This window comes from Drosophila mauritiana, chromosome X, assembly GCF_004382145.1.
Source record: "Drosophila mauritiana strain mau12 chromosome X, ASM438214v1, whole genome shotgun sequence".
Lineage (NCBI taxonomy): Eukaryota > Metazoa > Arthropoda > Insecta > Diptera > Drosophilidae > Drosophila > Drosophila mauritiana.
This window is the reverse complement of record NC_046672.1, coordinates 3,076,440-3,095,874: the sequence shown is the minus strand read 5'-3', so window position 1 is coordinate 3,095,874 and position 19,435 is coordinate 3,076,440. Positions and strand designations below refer to the sequence as shown.

The 19,435-nt window shown below is 49.1% G+C and overlaps 1 protein-coding gene across 1 annotated transcript in view; it reads right to left on the bottom strand.

Annotated features, from left to right (window-relative positions):
- LOC117148177 (neurogenic locus Notch protein) overlaps nt 1-19,435 on the bottom strand; it is a 36,183-nt gene that overhangs the window by 1,363 nt on the left and 15,385 nt on the right. The window contains exons 3-8 of the mRNA XM_033315445.1: nt 14,110-14,372; nt 13,836-14,040; nt 11,180-11,310; nt 935-7,080; nt 541-850; nt 31-465 (exon numbers count right to left, since the gene is read on the bottom strand). Coding sequence (XP_033171336.1) covers nt 31-465; nt 541-850; nt 935-7,080; nt 11,180-11,310; nt 13,836-14,040; nt 14,110-14,372 — 7,490 coding nt within the window. The remainder of the gene's footprint in view (nt 1-30; nt 466-540; nt 851-934; nt 7,081-11,179; nt 11,311-13,835; nt 14,041-14,109; nt 14,373-19,435) is intronic.

Here is a 19,435-nt window from a genome sequence, read left to right as displayed (position 1 = left end):
AAACATCTAAAGTCATGAGTGACCACCTACCCGGAGATCCACAAAATCCATTCAGGTCCAAGCCCGCTGAACCGAACTCCAGGCCTCCGAGTTGCTGCTGTTGCTGCTGCTGCTGCTGCTGTTGCTGCTGCTGATGTTGCTGCTGTTGCTGCTGCTGCTGCTGCTGCTGGGGTGATATCGTCTGCATTATTGCACTGTTCTTCGAGGATTGGGGCGGGGCGAGCATGATGCCCATATCGCTGCCCGTCGGCGATATGATTCCCAAGCTCACGGGCGAGTTCTGTGGCCCCTGGCCACCTGCAGCACCTCCTCCTCCGCCGACCACGCCCCCTCCATTGGCACCGCCCAGCAGGCTATTCAGATTGCTGCCACCGAACTGCTTCTGCTGTGTGGCATGCCTCATCGCCTGGATGTGGGTGGGCGAGGTGGGTAGACTGGGTCGCGACTTGGCCGGCGATGGCGATCCTGTAACGTGTGAACGGAAAGATTAATACATAAACACTAGCACCCAATTGCAACATGTGTTGACTTGAAACTCACCCAAGTACGCGTGGGGCGAAAGCGCCAGGCTGCTCTGCACCGAATGCGGCGGCGACTGGTTCGAGTACGGCGGACTGAGTCCCTGCTCGTGGCTATTTCCGTTGCCGGCTCCCGTCAGGCCGCCCATTCCGCAGAGGCCGCCGGGCAGGACGCCGGGCCCGACTCCGTTCCGCTGGCCGTTCCCATTCATCCCGAGTCCTTGGCCGTTGAGCAGCTCCTGCTGAAATGGCGAGCCCATCGAGTAGCCGTAGTTCTCCAGCTTGATCATGTCCAGACCGTTGCCCTGCAGCGATTGCATCGACTGCGCATTCTGCAATAGAAATATGAGTGCGTTTAGTGAACCACTTCCACTTCCAGTTCCATCGTCACTGATCTCACAGCCCACTCCGCTTACCTTGATGCAATCCTCATAGCTCGGCGGCTGCTTGGCGCCTGTGTTCGGATTGCCGTTCGCCAGCGGTGCGGCCATCGCGTTCGAGTACATCGAGCTGGTGTCGTACGGACTGGGCAGATTCCCGCCCATGCCCACGCCCACCGGCGATCCCTCCAGTTCGTGGGACATGGCCGCCACGGCTGCCGCTGCCGCTGCAGCTGCTTGTGCCGCTGAATTCGGGGGCGGTACGCCCGGCACGCCCGACACTCCCGTCAGCTGGCCCGGATTCAGGCCATTCAGGTTGGCGGCCTTTTTTGAGGCCGCGCTTGTCTTTTTTGAACTGGCCTTGCGTCGCAAGCTGCCCGTGGCGTCCAGTCCGTTGTCGGGACTGCCCTCGATCAGCTTGGCCTTCTTGGCCGCCTTCTGCTTGGCCGTCTGGCTGCTCTGCTTTCCGCTGGCGTTGCCGTTGCCATTGTTGCCGCCGTTTCCGGCGGAAATGACCGTCGGCTGTGTGATCAGCTGCGGCTGCTGCTGACCCGGCGGCGGGGATCCGATCATGGCCTGCGGTGTCATGCTCAGCATTTGCGGAGATCGCGGCACATGCTCGTCCAGCAGCCTGACGATATCGTGATGCAGTCGCTCGCTGGCCACGTCGCGCGGCAGTCGGTCCATGTGATCGGTGATCTCGCGATTGGCAAAGTTATCCAGCAGCGCCTTGCACGCCTCATAGCTGCCCTCGCGTGCGGCCAGGAACAGCGGTGTCTCGTCCTTGTCGTCCTGGGCATCGCGATTGGCGTGGTGCATTAGCAGAATGTTCACCGCCTCGGTGTTGTTAACCGCCGCTGCCCAGTGGAGAGCGGTCTTGCCGGAGTTATCCGCCGCATTGATATCCGCATCGGCGGTGATCAGATCCTCCACCATGCCCTCGATGGCCAGACGAGCGGCCAGTATCAGTGGCGTTGTGCCGTCGTGCATTCGGGCGTTGAGATTGGTAGCCCTGTTCCTAAGCAGTATCTGGAATACACCCATGGCGTCGGCGGCCACAGCAGCGTGCAGTGGTGTCCTGCCCGTGTTATCCTGGCAATTGGCATCAGCTCCGGCGTCCAGCAATCTCTTGGCGGCATCTGCTCGAGCAAAACGAGCTGCCAAATGCAGTGATGTCTCGCCCGTTTTGTCCATTGTGGCATTCAGCTCGGCTCCCTGTGCCAGCAGATCCGAAATCACCTGGGCCGTACTGTCCTCGTTGTTCTCGATGTCCTCGCCCGTGTCCAGGCCTCCGCCTCGAACGGCTGCAATCATTAGGGGAGTCAGTCCGCAAGGTCCGCGTGCATCCACGTCGTGCTTTCCGCCATCCTGGTGCGCCGGCGGCGTCATTATGGCCCGCACATCGACCACATCCAGGTGGGCCTGCGACCAGACCCTCTGATCCGCCTCCTCGTACTCGCTGACCATGGTGTGATCACTGGCGTAGCCACCATTGTTGCCCAGACCCACACCGGAAACGGGATCGCTGCGCTGGCGCTTGGGCAACGGCATATCGGATTCATCGTCGGACCAATGAGCACCCGGCTGGCCAACACCCTGCGACTGCAGGGCCACCTGCTTGTTGAGGTTCCGCATCTCTTGGCCGTGGGGATCACGTCGACGCCGCGACATAACCGCCGCCGGTGCTCGGAATCCCTCCGGGAACCAGGTGACGCCATGCGCCCGCTTCCTTTGCGTGCTCAAGACCATGCCAAAGAAGGCCAAGGCAATGATGACCAGTATAATGCCGGTAATCACGTACTTCACATTCGCCGGCGGCTCGCCATTGTCCTCGTCGCCGGGATTCTTGATGCCCCGCACACTGTGTATCTGGAAGTCGTTCCTCAGCTGATGTTTGGCCGCCGTGGCAGCCAGGAACTCGGCCGCCTCCACGGCGTGGGTGAAGCACTCGGTGCACTTGCGATTGTCAATCTCCAAATAGATTTGAATGCCCGTCTGGTGGACCTGTTGCGTGTACAGGATCTTGTTTTTCCTCGCAAAGTCCGTGTCCTCGATCTCCGGCACGCGCACATTGTCCTTCCAGTTGATGATGATGTCGTGGCCCAGGGCGTCCTTCTTCAGCCGCACCGTTGTGCGCAGCATGTGGCTCATATTCCTGAGGAACTGGGCCTGAATCTCGCGGAACGCCTCCACATTCATCAGCATCACCACGGACATGGCGCCCTCGGCCAGCACCGGTGACTGGGTCTTGTTCTCGCAGTCGAGGCCGTCCCAGCTGCACTCCGCATTGTTGCATCCGTAGTCGCAGAAGCCGTCGCCGTAGTGCTTCTGGCAGTAGGCGTCGAAGAGGCTGTCGCAGCTCTTCAGTTTCCGCTCGCAGTCGTGACCATCGTAGTGGCAGGCGGCGTTGTTGCACTCCTCGTTGCATTTGCCGTTCTTGAACTTGTTCCAGCACTCGTTGGCCGTGCAATTGGCCCACGGGTTGATGCCCAGGGAGCAATCGTTCCCATCGAAGTTGCAGGCGTACGTATTGCAATCGGAATCGCAGATGCCGTTGCCCTGCTTTTCGGTGCAGCCCCGCTTGTCGCACATGGCCCGTTGCTGCTCCAGATCGGCGGCATAGCGATCATTTCCGGATCCCGAACCGCCATTCCATCCCGGGTAGTTGGCATCGTAGATATCGCAGCGCTTGCCCTTCCATTTGCTCGGGCAGAGGCACTCGAAGTCCCCCAGGAGGTCCTCGCAGGCAGCTCCCTGGGCACAGGGATTCGGGGAACATTCGTCCAGGGTATCGATCTCGCAGTGCTCACCCAGTGTGCCCCTCGGACAATCGCATCTGTAGCCGAATCCCTCGTCCGCGACGACACAGTTGCCCACCCGGCAGGGGTTCGAATCACAGTCCTGGCCACTCAGCTCACAGTTCTTCCCGTAGAATCCATTATTGCAGATGCAGTGGTGGCCACTCTGTCGGATGTTGCAGTTGCCGCCATTCTGGCACGGGCTCTGGGCACAGAAGTCCACCTTGTGCTCGCAGTGCCGACCCATGTGTCCAGGTCGGCAGTTGCAGTGGTAGTTATTGACCAGCTGGACGCAGTCCAGGGTGCCGGCATTCGAGCAGGGATTGCTCAGGCACTCGTTGATGTCGCCCTCGCAGCGGGCACCCACGAAACCGGGCTGGCAGACGCACTCGAAGCCTCCAACGCGATCGATGCAGCTGCCGTTGTTGTGGCAGGCTCCCGGTTTGCAGTCGTCCTTGTTGATCTCGCATATGATACCCATCGTTCCCGGTGGACAGCTGCAGCTAAAGTTCATCACCCGGTCGTGGCAGGTGCCGCCATTCTGGCAGGGATTCGGGGCACAGTCATCAATGTTCAGTTCGCAGTTCTGACCCTGGAAGCCCTGGCGACACTGGCACTCGTAGGCTCCAATGAGATCTCGGCAGGTTCCTCCATTCTGGCACGGTTGCGACTGGCACTCGTCGATCTCCTTCTGGCAATAGCTACCCGCGTAGCCCTGCGAGCAGTAGCAGACATGACTATTTCCGTAATCCTTGCACGTGCCATTGTTGCACAACTGCCGGAGGCTCAGACCCTTCCGATCCGCCGCATCCTGGCAGGATATGGTCTGAACATCGCACAGCTTTCCCGTCCATCCCGCCGAGCACTTGCAGCTAAACTGATGCTTCATCTGGCTACAGGTCGCCCCATTCTCGCACGGCGATTGACCACACCAGTCCACATACTCGGAGCACTGCTTGCCCGTGAAGCCACTGGGACAATGGCATGTGTACTCGTTGTTCTGCTCGTGGCAGGTGGCTCCGTTCAGGCAGGGATTCGAATCGCACTTGTTCAGCTTGTACTGACAATTGGCGCCGGAGTACCCAGCCAGACAGCTGCAGTTGTAGCCATTGATGCCGTCGATGCAGCTGCCACCGTTTAGGCAGGAGCTCTCCGTGCAGTCCTCGTCGTTCGTCTGGCAATTGATGCCGGAGAATCCGAGTGGACAGGTGCAGGTGTAGCTGTTCACGTACTGACTGCACGTGGCTCCATTCTGGCACGGCTGACTCAGGCACTCATTGATGTCCGTCTCGCAGTGCTTGCCGTCGAAGCCGTCCACGCACAGGCAGCTGTAGTCACCGATCCCGTCCAGACAGGTTCCACCGTTCTGGCACGGAAACGAGGCGCAGTCGTCCGTATTGATGGCGCAGTCCCTGCCCTCGTAGCCCTTGGTGCAGAGGCACCTGTACGACCCGGGGACATTCAGGCAGCTAGCTCCATTCCGGCAGGGTGAGCTCAGCGAGCACTCGTCTATGTCCTCATCGCAATACCGGCCCGTATAGCCCAGCTTGCAGGTGCAGGAGAAGTCCAGGAAGTTCGAGCTCGGCGTGCACTTGGCCTCGTTCTTGCACCGATTGCTGGCGCAGGGATCCATCTTGCTCTCGCAGTCCCTGCCCGTGAAGGGCACTTTGCAGACGCACTTGTAGCCGTTGACCTTGTCGATGCAGGTGCCTCCGTTTCCGCAGGGATTGGTCACACAGTCGTCAATATTCGTTTCGCACTTCTGGCCCGTATAGCCCGGCATGCACTGGCAGCTGAAGGCGTTGAGCTTGTCGTAGCAGGTGCCTCCATGCTGGCAGGGATTGCTGCTGCACTCGTCTATGTCCAGCTCACACCGCTTGCCCGTGTATCCCGGCGGGCAGTGGCAGATGAACTCGTTGATTCCGTCCTCGCAGCGACCCTCGTTCACGCACGGATTCGAGGCGCACTCGTCCACATCGCTCAGGCAGTGGGCGTCGTAGAACCCACGGGGACACTCGCACTTGTAGCCGTTCACCTGGTCTATGCAGACCCCATTGTTGGCGCACGGACTGCTGATGCACTCGTCCACGTTCTTCTCGCAGTGCTGGCCCGTGAAACCGGGCACACACTGGCACTTGTACGAGTTGATGCCGTCGATGCAGGTGGCTCCATTGTTGCAGGGATTGCTGTGGCACTCGTTCACGTTGACCTCGCAGTTCTTGCCACTGGTTCCCGCCTGGCACTGGCAGTAGTAGCTGCCCACACGGTCCTGGCAGTGGCCGTCGAACTGGCAGGGATTCGATTCGCACTCGTTGATCTGCTTCTGGCATATGTAGCCCGTGTAGCCGGGGTCGCAGAGGCACTTGAAGCTGTTCACGTCGTCGATGCACTTGCCCCGATGGCAGGGATTCGAGTCGCAATCGTTGATGTTGATCTCGCAACTGGTGCCCGTGTAGCCCGGCGGACACTCGCAGCTGTAGCCCGCTATGGAGTCGTGGCAGATGCCCCGATTCCTGCATGGCTGCGACTGACAGTCGTCTATGTTGATCTGACATCGTGCGCCCGTGAAGCCCAGGGCACAACTGCATTTAAAGCCGTTGATCTTGTCGTGGCAGGTTCCGTCGTTCAGGCAGGGATTCGACTGGCATTCGTCGATGTCGATCTCGCACTGGGTGCCCGTGAAGCCTGGCATGCAGACGCACCGGAAGGTTCCCGGATCATCCAGGCAAGATCCCTCGTTCTGGCAGGGATGCGATTCGCACTCGTTGATGTTCGTCTCGCAGCGCGGACCCGTGAAGCCCTGGGAGCAGTTGCATCTGTAGCTGCCCGGCGTGTTCACGCATATGCCGTTGTGTTCGCACGGTGATCCCTGGTCGCATTCATCTATGTCCTCGGAGCAGTCCACGCCCTTGTAGCCGGTGGCACAGGAGCATGCATAGGAGCCGTTTATCGGGCTCGTGTCGCAAATGGCGTCCGCGTGGCAGGGATTCGAGGTGCAGGCGTCGTCCAGGTGGCACAGCAGCCCCGTCTTTCCCTTCGTGCACTGGCAGTAGAAGCTGCCAACGCCATCGATGCACGTGGCTCCGTAGAAACAGGCCGCCTGCTTGCAGTCGTCCGTGTTGTTGCTGCAGTCCAAGCCCGCCCAGCCATTCACGCAGATGCAGCTGTACGATCCGTGGGTGTTCGTGCAGGTGGCTCCGTTCTGGCACACCGGGTGATCCCGTTGGGCGCACTCGTCCACGTCGTCCTGGCAGAATCTGCCCGTGAAGTTCGGCGGACAGCGGCAGGTGTAGTCCGAGATGCCATCGATGCAGGTTCCTCCGTTCTGGCAAAGATGTCCCAGGCAGTCGTCGTAGTTCTCCTCGCAGTTCTTGCCCTCGAAACCTTGGGTGTAAATCACATTGTCACCATTAGTACTGAAGATCTTTCGTTTTAATGCTATAATATCCACTTCAAATCCATTTAAAAGTTTCTATTTCATTTGGGTGACCAATATTTTCATTTTTAAGGTGAGTTTTACAGTAAAATAGGTAATTCCGAGCATAATTAAATTTTTGTTAGAACATATTAGTTTTCTGGGTAAAACGGTCACACTGGCGTGCATCTGTTCTACTTCCACCCCACCCCCTCGCTGACTAAACCCTTCTCACTCGCACCCACAGTGCAGTGAAGTGCATAAACAGATTTATGGCAACATCATAAAAATACTTCAATAATAAACGTTTAAAGCAACAAAAAGTGGTTGAGAGACCAGCAGCAATAATAACAACAATGCAAACAAGGGGAAGAGCGGGCAAGCGAAGGAATCGAACAAAAGGAACGGGCCGCTTAAAGCTGTAGTTGCTCTGCAGCTGTGCTGCACATGTTAGTTTCTCAGAGAGCATGGGCGCGAAGGAGATCAAGACAAATGCGCTCTCTCTCTCCTCCGTTGCGTCTGCGCTTCGCATTTAAACGGCTGCGCGCTGGCGCTGCCTCTTTGGCTTTTTTCCCGCCAACTCCAGCCACAAATATGAGCCCTAAAGTCAGCTACATTTTTCTTTGCTCCGCTTCGGCTACTTCTCGAACCTTTCGCTGGCAGCACTGCTGCGCATGCGGAGCGAATGGGCAAACAAAGTGTAACGTGAAAACAGACAAGGCAAGGCAAAAAGCGCGCAGACGCACACACACAGCCGTCAGCGTTCGAGCAAGCAAACACACTCGCACACCAGAGGGCAGCATAAAAGAAAGTTTGATGTTTGCAAACAGTTGTAATATATAATAATACATTTAAGCGACATTTTAGTTCGAATTCAGTTAACATTGTATTCTATTCGATATGTATACGTGGTAAAATTTTAAGGGATTTTTGTATAGTTCGTGAGTGCACTACTTTTGTGCCCGCTGCTGTGGCAGCATATATGCGGCCACTCACAAATACACAGCAACGTCATGTCTTTCGTTGTTCTTTCCCACGGTCTCATATCTTGCCCCAAGCCTCTGCCGCAGTCGACGGCTGCGTCGCTGCCGCGGTCAAATGCGCGCCAAGCCATCTGCCCTCTCGCTCGCACTGCCGCCTTCCCTCTCGCACAACAATGGAAAAATGCCGTTTATGCTTCATTTTTTCGCTCTCTTCTTGCTCTCTCGATCGAGTTTTTGGACTTCGTTCATTGCGCTTTATTTTTCTTGGTGTTGTGTGTGTTGGAGGAATTAAATCGCATTTTATGTGCCTGCAGTGGTATTTTTTTTATATTTTTTAGAAAGATCGCTCTCTCGCTCTCGCCCACGAGATTTGTTTCTTTTAATGGATTTTCTTGCTTGGTCGGTTTTTTTTGTCCATGCCACAAAAGAAGGGCTTCAAATACATAAGCACACACACAGGCTTATGCATGCGTGTGCGGCATTTATTATTATTTTTATTATTTGCAATTGCAACTTGTTGCTGCATCGTAGGGGGAAAGGAAAAGGAAAACAGGAAAAAACCAAAAAAAAAAAACAGTGATGAAAGTGACATTTTAAGTGTACCCCACACCATTAACCATTTTTCCCTACATTTAAAAATATACCCAGCAGAGAGGGATGGCGCATAACATAACAACATTACAACAACACATGTTTCATATTTGCTGCGATTTTAGTCAAGTCACCCAGTCACTTAGTGACCGCACTTTGAACTCTGAAAACTGTTTGAAAACCAATAACCCAATCGAATTAACCTTACTTCCGCTATCGCAAAATGTTCGGTTACTTGGAAATCTTGAAAAGTTTTAAGGATTTCTTGAAGGTTTTGATTTCTCCAACTTATATTATCTAGGTTTTTAAATGTGGCATGTACATATATCTTAGATCCTCAAGGGCCCGATGGTCTTATCCCTCCGTTTTCTACATCAGCTCTTTAACCTTCTGTCGCCAATTGTCACCCATTCAGGGTTTTTCTTATTGTAATTTCGTATTCATCATGTAAATTGCTCGCATTGCATTTAAGCACACATGTGTGAGTGTGTTTGTGTGCAATTTTCAATTAATTCATTTCAATTGATGCGAATTGCACACGACAATTTACGGGCTGCACAAACTGCAGCGAGGGGAGCTAAAACAATTTGATAAGCTTCGCTCTGTATCTTCGTCTGGCCTTTTAATTGCGACCAATCAAAAATTCTAATGAGCCAGAAAGCGCATATGAATAGTGCAAAATAGATCGGATCAGCCGGAGATCGTGTGAAAAATAGGAGTGTAAACAGGAATTGGCAATATTTGTAGCGGAAAATGGACTCATATTAATTGGTTTCGGTGGGAATGGGTATGGGAGTATCTAGGGATGGACCTTTGGAGCTCCAACCAATTATAACGCGGACTGCCTAGAAGCTTGCTTTTGATTTCAGCCATGCTCGCAGCGATCGTGTGAAAGTGTGACCAAAGTAGGAATTTGCAATATTTATTGCTCTGGGAAATGTTATAACGCCTTTTTCGCACTCTGCCTTTGTTGTTGTTTTTTTAGCTTAGGCTGTTGGCTAATGTTGAGCAATTCCAACCGAATTACAACAGCCAGTGAACAACCCAACAACGAACAACGTACAACGAAACCGACACGACACGAATCGCCCTGTGGACATCACGTTGCAATAAGAGTGCAAAAAACATAATGGGAGGGGTAAAACAGCGGAGGGGGGGGAGGGGCAGGTCGGAGTTGCACTCATTATGCAAAATAAAGAAAAAATAAAAGCACAGCAGCGGGCGGCAACTCACTAAAATTGTTCGCTGGGAAAACAAGTTGAGGGCACCGAAAAAGTAACAAGGAAAACGTTAAAAATAATTTAACACAAACACAAAGAGGAAAAAGATTGAAGCGGCCCTTTGAAGAAAAATTAAAACTTCATAAAATGTGAGTATAAACAATTAGACTAGCTCAAAAACAAAAAACGTGTGACTAGCCAAAACCAAATGAATCATCTCAAAACGATACTATTTCGTGGGTAACCTATCGTAACTTCGATTATATAGCGAATTCTTCTGCTATTTTTGGTACCCAGCATTCTTCTTTCATTCATTTTTGAACAGTTTCATGCCCAGGCGGTTAGACATCAGAAAAGCTTATTCAAGTGAGCAAATCCCGGCGAAAATTGCGCTAATTCCAGGGGCTATCATTTCCCCGTCTTCTTGGTCCATCCACTGGCATCTCCGACCAATTCTTTTACCAATGATCTGCGGGGCGGATTGGATGCTTAAGCACAGTTACGCCCTAAGGAGGTCATGCAACACAAGCGGCCAAGGAAGCCGAAGAAGCCCGACCGCCAGAAGAGAGGAAGCTGCAGAAGAAACAGAAGAAAGACGCGGTGATGGGGCCACGATCTTTAAATTTGTAAAGCGCCCGGAACGGTGGAATGGAATGAAATGCACTGGGAATGGGCTGCGATGTAAAAGTTGCAGTCAAAAACTGATGAATGATGCTGGGCCGGTCGAAAAAAAAGAGTCGGCAAAGGGGTTTTTAGCTGACAAACGAGTTTGCCCCTTGTGGCAGCTACTTCAGATACTTCGGCGTGGGCGACTATTTCATGCTCCCCTCCCCACTTGGCTCGTGGCCAGTCATGAGTCATGACTCACCATCATCGATAACTGGTTATCGATAGGCGCAAAGAAACATTCTCATCGGAAAGCGGCGAAACGTTCTCCTGATTGCTGAGAACTCAAAGCCTCGGGTGGACTTTGCTCAAAGGAATAATCAGCCAATATCCAAATTGCAAACCCATCGTAACTCTGCTGTGTTTCAGATCAGGAATATGAAATCTGGTATGTGGGTAGTCCGCGATAAGAGGTTATATTATATTACTATTTGGTGCCCAATATTTTCAGTTTTAGTTGGGGTTGGGTTATTGTAACTTGAATTTGTATTAATGGTTCGTGTATTACAATCAGTTATTACAATTTACAATCTTCTTAACTCCAATAACCTGGCTCCCACTGAAGCAGTAGATATCGAATTTAGCTTAGCTTATTAACTAGCACTCACCTTTGGGGCACTTGCACTCGTAGGACAGACCGTTCGAGCGGCAAACTCCGCCATTCTGGCAGGGCGACGGCGAGCAGGGCTTGTACTTGGTGTCGCAATCCTTTCCCGTGTAGCCCGTGGGACACATGCACCTAGAACAGAAGCGAGCAGAGCAATTAAACGCGGGTTAACACCAATTAAGCTCGGCCTGGCTGCCAGGCTACTGCCATGCCAGGGAAACCATAAAATCTGTCCCTGGCCTCAACTTCCGTTTTGCAGTTCGAATTCAGATTCGGATCTGGATTTGTATCTCAATCCGAGGGGTTTAATGCGAGCGGGTGTGTGTGTGTGTGTGTGTGCTTGTATATTGCTTAGAGGAGTTTCGACCGGTTTTTCGGTTACCACAAAACAAAAAACAACAAAAAAACAATGATATATTATAAAAAAAAACTCCAGTGGAGTATCTCTCTCTGGGACTCTCTTTTATGGCCGGGTTTCTGTTCACTTTGATTTCGTACTGCCGCTTCTTCTTTCATTCTTATGCTGCTCGTTTTTTTGTATTTTTTTTTTATAATGTGATTTAAACTTAATTTGCTTGTGCCTTGTAAGCCGAACCGAAACTCCAACTGCACTGGGATTCTTGAGAAATGTTTTTCAGCCATTAAAACGGGTTTGGTTTTGTGTTTTGGCCGCCTCGGGAGCACCTTAAAAGGCCAATGGACAAGACCACGCCCCTCCCAGCGCTAATTAAGACCATTAAAGAGCATTTAATTAAATTAAACAATTAAAAGGCACCAACGAGCGGCTCTGGAAATAGCCAGCATGGCCAAAACAGAACTCTTTGGGGATCTCAATTCTTCGGAGAAACCCCGCAATCTCTCTCAATCCCCACCATTCTTGCTAAGTTCGCCATCTCCCCAAAAGGTTTTCGAGTAAATTACATTGGATTGAAAATTGCCGGTGCCTAACAAAGAAAACAAAACAGACAAACATTTCGAAAAAAATTGATTTTTGATTGACATGTGAAATTCAGCAGGCCAATAGCCCAAGGGCCTCTCTCAAATTTTTTATCTTTCAAATGAAGATGGGATTTCGGGATCTTTTTTGTTTTGACTTGTTGTTGAGCGAGTGAAATCTGCGCAGATTTCAATTATTGGTGCTACAAGCTATGAATCACCACCTTGTTGGACTTTATTTACCAAAAAGCTAATATCTTACCTAGCATTTACTGCACTCGAAAAAATGCAGTTCACCTTTGACCAACTCCCGTGAAAAATTATTCATGCATTAAACCGCTCAATATTCAATGGTTCCATTCCAATTGCCATGAATATCGAATCACGAATGCCTAGCTATTCACTTAATTATTCGCTTGTGTTCGACAGTTTGTTTCCATTAATAAATTCCCACCAACTGACAGTTGACAAATAAAATCGCTGTCTTGCCAAAATAGAAACGAAACAGAAAACCTAAAACCTCATAAACTAAAGCATGACTAAGCTTTGGCCGCAGCTTTTAGCATAGAAACATCATAAAGTCCCCAAATCGAATATGAAATTTATGCTAATTGCCCTGCCAGCCATTCAACAGTGGCAGAAGATCATTTAGGCCCCCCATTCGCTTCGCAATCGTAGCGATTTATCTTCGATTGTGTACATTTTGAAGACGCAAAGGATCAAAAATGAAGCGCATCTCAATTGAAGTGCAACTTTGGAAAAGATTCAGAGATTCAAATTCGATTACATGACGTTTTCAACAAATTGTTTCAAGTGTATGCTAATTGCTTCGAAAACATCCGCAGTCAAACTAAACTAAAACAAACAGCAAACACATGTTCACATCGCACTTTTCTGCTCAAATGGTTTTTAGTAAAGATATATATTTAAATGCCCCCCACACACACCCCCCTCCCTCCGCTCGCCCTTTGGATAATTTGTGTGTTTCGAATTAAGAATGCAAATGATTTCGAGCTGACACAAAACCCAAAAGAAAAGAAAAATGAAACGTAAACGAAGTAATTTAATTTACGTGCCTGAACCAGTTCCCAAAAAGAGTAAAACGCTGTGTGTTTCTAGACAAAAGATCGCCGGAAATTTGAGATCTTTTGTTCGACGACTCATTTTCTATAGGTCGATCGCGTTTTGTGTGTTTTAATTAGAGTGGAAATGTTGTTGGGCCGATTGGCAATTTGTTGTTGGCCCAAACGAAAATCAATAAGCTATGCAAATCGCGCCGAAATAAAATGAGATTTTTTAAATTATTACTCTTAAATTGCCATTAATTAAAGGAAGCCAGCCAGCGGCCAAGCTTTAGATAAATATGCTAATCGTTTCGCAACGATGATTTGTTATCGATTTCGGGGACTTGTGCTTTGTGGCGGGGGCACCAAAGAAAACGCTGCAGAATCAGACGTGTTTGATCTTTTGTCGAACAGAGAAAACAATTTGCACTTGTCAGCGGGAAGTTGAGTTATCACATCCGCTGACAATTCGATTTATTGACAATCGGCGCTTCGATTGATAATCACAAGGCGGATTCGAATGCGATGTCCAGCGATTTGTTTTGTTCGAAAAACGATGTTTTCGATGTGTAATCGATGGGTTAAACGGCAATATATCAACGCAAGTTGCTCCCTTTTTCAAGTTTTTTTTTATCGATGTCGAGGAGCTGTACTCACTGGTAAGATCCGTGGGTGTTGACGCATGTGCCGCCGTACTTGCAGGGATTCGACTGGCACTCCTCGATGTCGTAGGAACAGGTGTCGCCCGTGAAGCCCGGCGGACAGGAGCAGGTGAAGCTGCTGCTTCCGGCCAAGGCGGTGCAGGTGGCTCCATTCCGGCAGGGAGAACTGGCGCACAGATTCTTCGTCTCGCATCGTTCACCTGTGGACAGAGAGTGGCAGTGGAGATGGTTAGTTTCCTGGTGCTACATTCTCCTGGCGGGCAACTCACCTGTGTAGCCATTGGCACACGCGCACGTGTACTCCTCCAGTGTCTTCAGCTGACAGGTGCCGCCATTGAGGCAGGTCACATGGTCGCAGGCGTTCGGTACCGCGATTTCGCACAGGGACTCGTCGAAGCCCAAAGGACACTTGCAGGAGATGCCCGGGCGGCCGTTGCGAAAGGTCACCTGACAGGTGCCGCCATTCTGGCAACGCATCGAGTTGCACGGATTGCGGTGCTCACAGTAGTCGCCGACATAGTGCGAATCGCATCTGGAAAAGATACAGATAGACGCGGATTAGCGGGTTTGCCATTAAAATGGGTTGCAGCTGGCGATTTGAATGGGAGCAATGAGGCAGGCAGCAGCAGACTCATATTATATGCACTTCAAGAAAAATTGGAGAGTGGCGCCGCTGCAGGAACATCACCGTGCACCACATTCCCACTGGATTATGCTTTTTGCCGCAGTGATTTCACACATATCCATGTCGTTGGCTAGTTTATCGACTTGTCGACTTAGTGGACCAAAGTCAGGAGCCAGATCTGCGCCGCCTGATAAATCCCAGCCCCAAACGACTCCGAAGTGTTAAAGCTGACAAAGTAGCCTCATTTCCGCCCGAGCTCTGCTCCTCGGACCACTTTCACAGGCTTGGACTTGGACAAGTTGGCTACTAAACCTATTGAACTGTTTATGCACATTTAATTATTTTTCTAAGCTAATCCCTGTTCTTTTGATATAGAAAAGCAATAAGCAATATTTTCTGGCATAAACAAAACGAAAAAATACTACAAATTGGTTGAGTAATGACCATGATGGAACAATATCTGCTCTCTTCCCATTGGAAACTCTCTTTTTGCGCGACGTTGTTGCTGCTGCTCGACGACAACATTATGCCCGCTTGTTGTTACTTTTCCCTTGAGAAAACAATTTTTATGTACGGTAATTTGTGCGCGATCTTGATTGCATATTAAATTTTTTTTGCCGCCGCTGCTGCTTCTTCATCGGCTGCAATGAGAAAATTACACGCATTGCTGCTGTTGCAGTTGCAGTTGCAGTGGCAACACCAACAGCAACAGCAACATAGCGAACAAGCAGCGGCAACAAGCAATGAATAATCATTAAGGCGGCTGCTGACCAACCTGAAAAGCGATGGAGGCGAGGAGAAGCTGCTGGGATGATGCTGCTTGGTCCGGCCAGCAGGCGAGGAAAAACCGCTTTTCTTTTTCGAATCACTTCTTTTTTTGCCGATGCTGCTGCGGCAGCTTCCCGTTACAAGTGTGTGAAAATGCCTTAGATTTAGCATTAATTTGTAGCAATCCCCTTTGGAGGCCCTGCCTAACCTCAAAGTCTGTCGATCGCAATCGAGGACAGCTTGCAAATTTTTAAGCGAGAATTTAGAGAGTGGCTGAAAAGCATACACAGATACACTTGGAAAAATTACCGAAAAATAATTTCGTTACTGTTTTTCATACGACATATACTAGAAGTGGGATAATCTGAGCTTAACGTGTTCTTTTGCAGTGAAATCTTCGTATAGGTATTTAGCCGATATTAGCCCACTGATAAGACCTGGCCAAAACTGGGAAATACAATCGACGATGGTTAGTTGGCAGAAGACGAAGGGAAGGGGGGGAAGGCCCATTCAAATGAGGTGTCAGCCTTTTTGCTGCTGCACGAGAGGAGGAGGAGGGGGAGCGGGGGTAAATGTTGGTTGGAAAAATTAATGTAATATAAATTATACACAGGCCAAGCCGAGTTTTCAGTTCGAGCTGAAGCAGCCAAGTGGCTGCTTGCTAACTTGTTTTGAGAGGGCGAAAGAGAAGGCTGGCAGAAAACGTGACTCGCATTGGCAAATAAACCAAGGCAGCCACTGGGTGTGTTGTTGTGTGTGTGTGGTGTGTGTGTGTGTTGCTGGCTTTATCTCCTGTTCCCCAGTCCAAACCCCCCCCCCCCCCTACCCCTTGCTCTGTTTCAAGCCTCCTTTGTAAAGTTGGCCAAAAAGGGAATGAGTCACCCCTGCTGTCACGTGAAGGAAGCGAACTGGAATCAAATCGAATTTTAAGCGAACAAGAAATACCTTATGCGAATCTGAAAGTATTCTACTTTATGAGCAGAAATTACTGGAAATCTATCTCCGATCGGAGCGGATCATTGTATCTGCATCTCTGCATCCGTATCTCCGCTACCAACTCAATTTGCGGTCGGCGATCGGGACAGAAATTGTTCACAATCATAACTACGGCATGAAGTGAATATGAAATATGCATAGATATACATCTATATACATAGATATTTATATTCGCTTCTCACGATCGCTCGACTGAATGGGTAACCACAGCAGCTCGTATCGAATGGATTATGGATTTCTGGGCTAGATGAGGGGCGGCGGTGGTATTGGCCATAGACCCATGGCTAGTAAGCAAATGATTTAATGTCATCGCCCGATGATCATTCATCTTTCTTCTTGTCGACCACTGTATATGACTGTATATGGCTTCCAGAGATCGAGCGACAACTCCTCTCGCCTCTGCGTTTATCTTTTCGAGCGTTTAATTTCCCCAATGCAATTCACACGCCTCGTGCACTGCTAAAAAACTCTAAAATATAAGCCCAAATATGATTCTAGAATTCACTAGCATTACACGATTAGTGCTTCGTTTATGTCTTTCCTCTGTGAATAAAAGGTAAAAAGTTTGTGTGTACAGTGCACATACGCCAAGAAAAGCCACATTCACGTTATATATATGTAATATACCTTTTCATATGTGCACATGCAGCTTTCTGCTGATCTTAGCACATTATCACAGGATCGGTGGAGTAAGTGAAGTGCGGGAATTGCCGGACAGCAAAGAAACTGCTTATCACCGCACAAATAGTCCCGAGACACTCTTCAAAGATTCCAAAGTCGTTTGCTGTGTGATGCCATTTGTTTAATTAGCTGATAAGACTACACCAATTAGTTCAACTTGATCAATTTGTACGAATGCATTTGCTGTCGATTGGAATTTTACATGAAAGGCTCACTTTGTAAATGTTCTTATCAAACTGGGTTTTTACTGCCAAGCTTTGATCTCATTAAATCTATTTTTTTTTTGCTATGGGATTCCCATGATTATGGATTTTTTACAATATTCATTTCTAGAGTCTTTAAAGTGCGACTTGTGCTTTCCAATCTGATTTCATGGTAGCTCTTCAAACGAAAACTCGACAAATGTACGATATGATATGATGTGAATTAATATGGAGGGATCTCAGTAGCGAGAAGAGGGCAGAATATTAGTGTACCGAGAGCACACTTCTCACATTACATTTCGGCTTTTGCTGAGCCGTGTTTTTCACGTGAAAATGTGTTCGGTTTTCCATGCGCAGGTGCAACACGCCCGATTACCCGGCCATGTATTCCTCGATTCCCGATTCTCCCTATCCCGGGGCCTTTATCTATTGCTTCCTTTCACCCAGGCATGCTATTTGCTTAGCTGTTCAAGAACAATGGGAAAAGGGAGGACAGAGTGGAAAACGAACTGAAATGAAGTGAAATGCGTGACCCCGGCGGCTCACCAACTCAAATTTTACACCCAACAAATTTTCTTTCCGTTCTGTTTCCATCCATGCACGATACCATTCCATATATCTAACTATCTATCCATCCATCCATCCATCCATTGCCAGCTGTTGTTTGTGGAGAGATTCGAGGTATGCCTCGGATCGGGTTTTGTTTGATTTCCCATTGTCCGCCGAGCAGGTAAAAATGCATTTTCTGACACTGGTCCGTCAAATGATTTCCACAGGTTCCAGTTTCCAGGTAACGAAAGATACCTGACCAAATTCCATTGCACAACGTGGTGATATCTCTTTTGGAAATTTCGTATACAGAACTCTGATTTTATTAAGCTTTTATTGGTTTAATAAAGTGGAATATACATCTTATCGATATGGACCATAAAAACGGTTTTATGATGGCTTGTCTCGCTTTGTAAACTTGTTTGTTTTATGCAAATGAAGTTCTATCTAAACTATCGACCGTAAAAAACGATTTTCATGCACTCAATTTAGTATTTTTAAATGTAACTATTTGATGATAGCATAAGCCCATCGAGACTCACTGAAATTTGAGTTTTGTCTGTGATGCAGTTTCTGCTGTTCTGCTGACCGAAGCTTTTTAAAAAAAAAGGCTTTTCCCAAAAAAACTTTAAAAAACATGCAATGTGTTGAAAAGTTACCAAAAACGTGAACCTAACCAAATTTTGATATGTGGATTGGTCGACTTGTGGATGAATGAGGTGTGTTGAAATGATTTGTCGCCGGCAGTAGAAGAAAAGCCAACGGTATTTCCATATGTGCATAATTAAGAGCTGCAAGCCTGGGAAAATCTTTCATTTGAGTTATGAGAAGACAAAGCTCAGATTTATGTAATGCATCATTCCACATTCGAATAATTAACATTATGCCTTCTACGCTTCTTCTCTTCGCCATCAACCGACCGACCAACCAGCCAGCCATCCATCCATCCATCCATCCAACGATCATCATCAACTTGGTCTACCATCTTCAGCGTTTCGTGAGAATGCGCAACTTAATTGAGTTTCAATAAAACGTTTTAATTTGACCAAAGAGAGAGGCAACAAGACCTGGCCAAAGGAATTTTGTACGCCAACGCCTCGACTGCTAAAACAAAAATTAAATAAAAATACGAGAAAAACAGAGCATATACGTATAAAAAAGGGAGCAAAAGGGTCTCCTCGCGAAGAATGTAAAATGCAAGCGGAATGCACAATAAATATTCGCTACGCTTTTCGGGCAGCCAAGATCTCATGGGATGGGCTCGAGCTGCTCCTCGGTCTCCGCATCGCGGGACCCTTGTTTCTTTCGAGCTTGTGTAACACAGAAAAGCAATCAGAGCAGGTTGCAAACAAGTTTTTAGCCGAACATCCGAAGGATGTACACCCATACACATATAAAGAGAGATATATATACAATAAAAATGGCTGCCCTGGCGCAAGTTAAATGTGTCATCCCAGCAGCACAGATGAAATGTTGGCTTTCCCATTGTCATTTCCAGCACACATAGAGCATAGAGCATCGAGCATCGAGCAACGAGCCCCATGGCCAATGTGCTTAATGATCAGTTAATTAAAGTAATTGCAGCCTGGAAATGCTTTTCCCCTTTTTCACTTTTCGAGAAGAAAAGAAAAGAAATGAAAAGACAAGACATAAAACGAAAAGGAAAGAAAAGAAAAGAAAGAGAACAAGAACAAGGTAGAAAGCAAAGAACATTTTCAAGTGCAAAGTGTGTGAGCCAAGAGTTCAAATAAAAACGTAAATTATTCCCCTGCG